The sequence below is a fragment of the Zalophus californianus genome, chromosome 17 (genome assembly GCF_009762305.2).
Source record: "Zalophus californianus isolate mZalCal1 chromosome 17, mZalCal1.pri.v2, whole genome shotgun sequence".
Classification (NCBI taxonomy): domain Eukaryota; kingdom Metazoa; phylum Chordata; class Mammalia; order Carnivora; family Otariidae; genus Zalophus; species Zalophus californianus.
The window spans coordinates 44,310,162-44,318,387 of record NC_045611.1 but is presented as its reverse complement, the minus strand read 5'-3'; the positions used below and the strand labels follow the sequence as shown (position 1 = coordinate 44,318,387).

General features: G+C 36.7%; 1 protein-coding gene across 2 annotated transcripts in view; it reads right to left on the bottom strand.

Moving 5' to 3' along the window:
* Nucleotides 1-4,131: 4,131 nt before the first annotated feature.
* The window catches only part of ZNF461 (zinc finger protein 461), a 36,904-nt gene continuing 32,809 nt past the window's right edge, over nt 4,132-8,226 (bottom strand). For both annotated transcript variants that reach the window (XM_027617837.2, XM_027617836.2), the window contains exon 5: nt 4,132-6,358. In XM_027617837.2, the coding sequence (XP_027473638.1) occupies nt 4,968-6,358 (1,391 nt within the window). In that variant the 3' untranslated portion in view covers nt 4,132-4,967. The remainder of the gene's footprint in view (nt 6,359-8,226) is intronic.

The window sequence follows — 8,226 nt, the reverse complement described above, 5'->3', positions numbered from 1 at the left end:
GGGAGAGAGACAGAGAGTGAAAGGTTCTACTTTTATTGGGGTTGTGGGTGGGGGGCCTAGGGTTTTGAGGGCTTACTCTTTACTGATGAAGTTAGAACATAAGAGCAGGAATTTAATGTGAAGGAAGAGAAAAAAACAAACAGCCCAAATGGTCAGTTGTTGAAATCAATCAAGATCTCTAAAACAAAAAAGCCTTGGAAGAGGGAAGACCTGGCTCTTTATGTGGCTGGCAAGTGTTTGAAGTAGCCATCTTTGAAGTGGATGCCTTGGTTTAAGTCAGGCACTTGCATTATTAAAGAAGGAAAACTGTTAGGGCTTATACTATACAATACTTATAAAATTGTATACAATGTAACTGTATTGTTAGGCCTAGAACATATAGAAATGTACTATATTAAATAATAACAGCACAAAGATGAGTGGAGCAAAGCTATATTAGAATGAAGAAATGACACTAGATAGTAACTTGAATCCACAAGAAACAAAGAGAAATAGAAGTGGTAAATAAGAAGGTTAATATAAGAACCTCTATAGTATAAACTTTGCCTCTTCTTTATTCAGCATCTTTAGTTGACACAAAAATATATAAAGTTTGGGGCGCCTGGGTGGCTCAGTTGGTTGAGCGACTGCCTTAGGCTCAGGTCATGATCCTTGAGTCCCGGGATCGAGTCCCACATCGGGCTCCCTGCTCAGCAGGGAGTCTGCTTCTCCCTCTGACCCTCTTCCCTCTCGTGCTTTCTATCTCTCATTCTCTCTCTCAAATAAATAAAATCTTTAAAAATATATATATAAAGTTTGGGTTCATGACATATATAGACATAATGTGTAGAACAACATGAAACAGAGGATGTGGAAATAAAGCTACTGACGGGTAACATTTCTGTATCTCACTGAAACTAAGTTAATACACAGGTAAAGTAGATTTTGATAACTTAAGATGGATATGGCAAGCTACACAGACGAGATTAAGACATTTCCAAGAAGACAGAAACTGAGAGTTCATCACCACTCTAGAACTGCCTTAAAAGAAATGCCAAAGGGAATTCAAGTTGAAATGAAAGGACACTAAGTAACAACATGAAATCTTAGGAAAGTATAAAACTCACTGGTAAAGATAAATAGTCAATTTCAGAATACTTTACTATTGCAAAGGTGGTGCATAAATCACATTTCAATATAAAAGTTAAAAAACAAAAAATATTAAAAATAACTAGCTATAATAATTTCTTGATACACAATATAAAAAGATGTAAAATGCATCATTAATATAAAATGGGGGAGGGCAAGGGTAAAAGCAGGGCATTTTTATGCAACTGAAGTTATTAGCTTAAAATAGACTGTTACAAGATGTTTTATATAAGACTCATAGTAACCACATAGAAAAAACCTATAGTAGATACATGAGATAGAGAGAAGGAATCTATTTTTAAAAATCCTCAGGGGCGCCTGGCTGGCTCTTTCTGGGGGTCATGTGACTCTTAATCTTGGGGTCCTGAGTTCAAGCCCCACATTGTGGGTGGAACCTACTTAAAATAAAATAAAAACTCTCCCCCCACCTCCCTCTTACTCTTTCTTGCTATCTCTGTCTCATTTATTTATTTGAGAGAGAGTCGGGGAGGGGGGGCTGGATACAGAGGGAGATTGAGAAGAAGATTCTCCGCTGAGCAGAGAGTCCCAACATGGGACTCGATCCCAGGACACTGAGATCATGACCCGAGCGGAAAGCAGATGCTTAACCAACGAAGCCACCCAGGCACCCCAAATAAAATCTTTAAAAAAATAAAAAATAAAAATTTGAAAAACATAAAAAAATCATCAAATCACAAAGGAAAACAGCAAAAGAGGAAGAAAGGAACAAAAGAACTACAATACAGTAAGAAAACAATGACTGAAATGGCAATATTAAGATCTTATCTATCAATAATTACTTTAACTGTAAAGAATTAAATTCTTCAATCAAGGCCACCAAGTAGCTGACTGGACCAAAAAAAAAAAAAAAAAAAGAAGAAGAAGAAAAATAAAAAAGATCCCGAAGTATGCTGTCTAGAAGAAAATCACTTTAAAAAAGAAAAGAGAAAGAAAAGAAAATCACTTTAGCTTTAGGACACACATAGGCTGAAAGTGAAAGGATAGAAAAAGATATTCTGGGGGCTCCTGGGTGGCTCAGTCGTTAGGCATCTGCCTTTGGCTCAGGTCATGATCCCAGGGTCCTGGGATCGAGCCCCACGTCGGGCTCCCTGCTCGGCGGAAAGCCTGCTTCTCCCTCTCCCACTCCCCCTGCTTGTGTTCCCTCTCTTGCTGTGTCTCGCTCTGTCAAATAAATAAATAAAATCTTAAAAAAAAAAAAGAAAGAAAGAAAAAGATATTCTAGTATGCCTGGGTGGTTCAGTCAGCTAAGTGTCCTCCTTCAGCTCAGGTCATGATCTAGGGGGTCCTAGGATTGAGCCCCACATCAGGCTTCCTGCTCAGCAGGGAGTCTGCTTCTCTCTCTCCATCTGCCCCTCCCCACTGCTTGTTCTCTCTCTCTCAAATAAATAAAATCTTTAAAAAAAAATAAAAAGACATTCTGTGCAAATGATAATCAAAATAGAGCAGAGGTGGTTATGCTTAAATCAATAAAAATAGACTTTTAGTCAAAATCTGTCAGGAGACAAGGGTCGCTATATAATAAGTGGTCAATTCAAAAAGAGGATATAACAATTATAAATATATATGCATTCAACATTAGAGCATTTAAATATATAAAGCAAATACTGACAGATCTAAAAGAAGTAGAAAGCAATAAAAGGATAGTGGAGAACTTCAATATCCCACTTTCAACAATGCATAGCTCTTTCAGACAGAAAATCAATAAGGAAAAAGTGGACTTGAATAACACTTTAGACCAAATGGAACTAACGGACATACACAGAACATTCCATTCAACAGCAGCAGAATACACATTCTTCTCAACACACACAACATTCTCCAGGATACATCATATGTTACGCTGTAAGACAAGTCTTACCACGTTTAACACTGAAATCATATCAAGTAACTTTTTGACCCCAATAGTTTGAAACTACAAACAGAAGGAAAACTGGAAAATTCACAAATATGTGAAAATTATATATTTTCAGGAGTACACACTCCTGAACAACCAATGGATCAAAACAGAAACCAAAGAGTTTCTTAAGAAAAATGAAAATGGATATAAACGTATGGGATAAAACAAATGCAGTTCTAAGAGGGGAGTTTACAGGGGTAAAAGCCTACCTTAAGGAAAAAAAAAAAACTTAAGTACCTAACTTCACACCTCAAGGAACTAGAAAAAAAGAACTAAGCCCAAAGTTTGCATAAGGAAGGAAATGACAAACCTAAGAGCAGATATAAATGAAAGTGACTTAAAAGACAATAGAAAAGATCAATAGAAACGTAGAGTTGGTAGGCGCCTGGGTGGCTCAGTCGTTAAACATCTGCCTTCGGCTCAGGTCATGATCCCAGAACAGAGCTCCACATTGGGCTCCCTGCTCGTCAGGAAGCCTGCTTCTCCCTCTCCCACTCCCCCTGCTTGTGTTCCCTCTCTCACTGTCTCTCTTTCTGTTGAAAAATAAATAAAATCTTAAAACAAAACAAAAACAAAAAACTAAGAGTCAGTCCTTTTTAAAGAAAAAGTTGAAAAACTTTTAGCTTGTCTGACTTAACCAAAAACAGAGACAGAGAAGATTCAAATAAATATTATAAACAAAAGGAGAGAGTTCCAATATTGCAGAGAAGGCAATGAAGGATGAGGAGCAGAAAGGCAGTAAGTTTATAGTCAGTACAATGTTTATAAATCCCTGGATAATATTGAAAATAAATGAAAGAGGGCTAAATTTGGACCAATGATGAGAATTTCATGAATGAAAGATTATAAATGGGGCACCTGGGTGGCTCAGTCAATTAAGCATCTGCCTTCAGCTCAGGTCATGATCCCAGGGTCCTGGGATCGAGCCCCCCATCAGGCTCCCTGCTGAGCCTGCTTCTCCCTCTCCCTCTGTCTGCCACTCTCCCTGCTTGTGCTCTCTGCCTGTCAAATAAATAAAATCTTTAAAAAAATTATAATTAATCTACTTTCATCTGAAGAATTTTTAAAAAGTTAATCCCTGGAAGAATACAAAAGAATTGACAGCTGTGGTTCACCCTGTGTAAGTAAAGCAGGTGGCTATAGAACCAGGTATTAAGGAAGCTTTAATTTTCACTTTACTTGCTTGATAACTTCTGAATTTTGTAGCATGTGCTTTTATTGCCTAATTCTTTTAATTAAAAAATCAATGTAATATCAAAACATACATACACTCTCATGGTTGGTAATCTACCCTCCACAATGGAAATAGAAGAATGACAATGTAAGAATGTTTATTGTATGACCATTTGTGATGGAAATAGAAACAACTGAATGTCCACAGTAGGAAATGGCTTAAAATATAGATATATATCCCATACTAGAAATATTCTGAGGCTTTAAAAATAATGAGTTAGATCTTTATGTATTCACCTGGGAAAATGTTCTCAATTTGTGCAAAAAGAAATTGCCATGAAATATGTCACTATAGGTGGTATAACCTTCCACACACATGCAATAAACCCTCCATATTTGCAGGTATGTTTGAGCAGGAAGGAACAACACGCACATATTGGCAATCTCAGGGATTTGTGAAAGGGGAAGAAATTGTTTTCATTTTATTTCTGCCACACTTCACTAGTTTCAGTAAAAACACAGTTTTATAAAATTTATCTCCAATACTGGGTGTTATAACAATCCAGAAACAGCATTGGAACCAGAGCAATTAAAAAATTTTACCTGTTGATTACTTTTCCATTTTCCCACTTGAAGTTTTTTTTTTGTCCCAAGGATTACTGAAATAAATCAGTATTAATGAAATTCAGTATTTTACCAACTTTTACCTTGAAGACAAAAAGGAAAACCTGTATTTCTAAAAATATTATCATGATGCTAGACTAGGATGGGGAGAGAGGAGAGGAAATCTTACTGGCATCTCAACAGTATGAAGTGCCTGATGTAGATTACACTGCAAGCCATGATTAAAGGCCTTTCCACACTCATAAGGTTTCTTCCCAGAATGAATTCTCTGATGGTGTGAGAAGCTTGAATGATAGCTAAAGGCTTTCCCACATTCCTTACATTCATAGGGCTTCTCACCAGTATGAATTCTCTGATGTTGAATAAGGTGTGAATGAAGTCTAAAGGCCTTACCACATATCATACATTCATGAGGTTTCTCACCGGTATGAATTCTCTGATGTCTTTTGAGGTGTGAACACTGTCTAAAAGTCTTTCCGCATTCCTTGCACTCATAGGGTTTCTCACCAGTATGAATCCTCCGATGTAGAGTAAGTTGTAAGCCATCACAAAAGGCCTTCCCACATTCATTACATTCATAAGGTTTTTTGCCAGAATGAATTTTCTGATGGTGAGAGAAGCTTGAGTGATAGCTAAAGGCCTTTCCACATTCTCTACACTTGTAGGGTTTCTCACCAGTATGAATTCTCTGATGTATGGTAAGGTGTGAGCGATGCCTAAAAGTCTTTCCACATTCTTTACATTCATAGGGTTTCTCACCAGTATGGAGTCGAAGATGTTCAGTAAGTTGAAAGCCACGAATAAAAGCCTTCCCACATTGCTTACATTCATAAGGTTTTTCACCAGTATGAAGTCTCTGATGTTGAGTTAGCTGTGATCGCTGCCTAAAGGCCTTCCCACATTCCTTACATTCATAGGGTTTTTCACCAGTGTGAATTCTCTGATGCAGAATAAGTTCTGAGCCGTAATTAAAGGCCTTTCCACATTCTTTACATTCATAGCGTTTTTCACCATTATGGATTCTCAGGTGTTGTTTAAGTTGTGAACAATGAATAAAAGCCCTCCAACATTCCTTACATTCATTGCACTTGCTACTATTTTGAATTCTCTGTTTAGTAAGATATGATGTATTAACAGTTTCTGCACATTCCTTACATTCAGAAAGTTTTTCTTTTGAATGAGTTCTTTTGTGATGACTAAAAAATAAATGGTAACTGAAGATTTTTCTACATTCTTTACATTCAAAAATTTTCTCTCTATTATAAAATTCCTGAGTGAGTAATGTATGTTGGTTAAATATAGGCATGTGTTCATGGTTGATAACAAATTGCCTGAAATAGCCCTCCTGTTCCTGTTGTGTCTCAAACTGACTACTGCATTCCCAAATATCTCTGAAAATGGACTTCTCAGGATTATGAGTTTTAAATTGTTCCATGATAGCCCATCGGGATGGCTCTGTCTCATAAATGTCTCTTTTTGGAGATAACTTCTTGGCCTCACACCTGGACATCAAGTCTGAAAGATAAGAAACACATTTTAATTGCTGGCTTTGTGCTAGAAAACAAATAAAATATCTATGGTATAAAAGAGAGATAACTGAAAAATAATTCACATAAGAGATGAAAGGCTTGGAGCACTCTTAAATACCATCATGCAACTGAATGAAAAAAGGGTAAGGAGAACATAGAGAAATGAGAGCTCATAGGAGAAAGTAAGGGAGTTAATTAACAAGTCAAGTCAGTGGTTCTGAAATTTTTTTTGAAGATTTTATTTTTAGGCAATCTCTACACCCAACATGGGGCTCGAACCCACAACCCTGAGACTAAGAGTCAAACACTCAACCAACTGAGCCAGCCAAGCGCCCCAATGGTTCTGAAATTTTGATCTACCTCAGAATTTGTTGCAATTATGGATGTTTAGGAAACATTCTAGATCAAATGAATCAGTATCTACCAGAGTCAGTTTTAGAATGAGATCAATTGAATTAGAATCTACAAGTATGTTTACACTTTCCACCAGGCCAAAGGATTAAGATATGGAGACTACTAATTACCCCCAAATGTATATTGTATATTGATTGAACCCATGGTTTTTAGTTGAGAATGCTGTCCAATATAAAACACTGCATTTCCCAGGCTCTTTTGCAGAATATGCGATGTAACTGAATTCTGCCTTAAAAAATGCATAAGTATTATACAGTAGCTTCTGAGATGTTAAAAGCCAGCTGGCCCCTGTCCTATAACCTTTATTCTTCCATTTCCTCAGACTGCAATGTGGATGGTGGTGTCATGTCACATAATGGTTTTGCAGAGCAGAACTTCCACTCCAGCCTGGACTTTAATGCAAGAGAAAAGTAATCTTCTATATAGTTTAAGCCATTATTATTTTTGAGTTTCTGTCACATGCAGCCAAACCTATAACCAAATTAAAGTAGCTTCCTATTGAACTGAAATTTAAAAATCCAATTCTTTATTATGAGAACACAAGACCCGCTGTGTACTTATAAGGCCTCATTTAGGGTCCATTTCCATTTTATTGGTGTGCTACAACACTAACCTCCTTTCAACAATTAGGACATTCCAAAGTCTTTCTTATCTTAGAGCTTTTCAGAGGCTGTTTCAGAAGAAAAAGTTTAAGACTGACAGCTGTATAAAGCATCCTATTCTAACACAATTTATTTTTCCATTTTCCTAGTGATGGACGTTTGGGTTGTTTTCAACTGTTGGCTATTATGATTAGTACTGCTATGAACATTCCTGTACATTTCTTTAGGTGGAAATAGGACTCCTTTCTGCTAAATGTATACATTTAGGAGTGAAACTGTTGCATCATGGGATATGCATTTGTTCAGAGTTCACTGACACTTTCCAATAGTTTCCTCATTTTCTCACCAAATTGTAAGAGTTCCAGTTCCTCACATCCTCACCAACACTTGTTATTGTCAATCTTACATAACATATCCTAGCAGATATGTTATGATACTGCATTGTGGTTTAATTTGCAATTTCCCTGATGACAAGTGAGGTTGAGCACTTTTTCATATGTTTATTGGCCAACTGGATATCTTCTTTATTAAACTGCCAATTCAGGTCTTTTGTCCACTCCAACTGATTTTGTGTGTGTGATAAAATCCATATAACATAAAACCTACCAGTTTAAACATGTGGAAGTATACCACTCAGTAACTTTTAATATATTCTCAGTGTTGTTCAACCATCAGATCACTATCTAATTCCAGAACATTCTCATCATGCCAAAAAGAAACCACATATCCACAGTCATTTCCTCTTCCCCTCAGCTCCTGGCAACCACTAATCTGCTTTGCATCTCTATAAATTTGTCTATTCTGGAAATTTCATACAAATGGAATCATACAATATGTA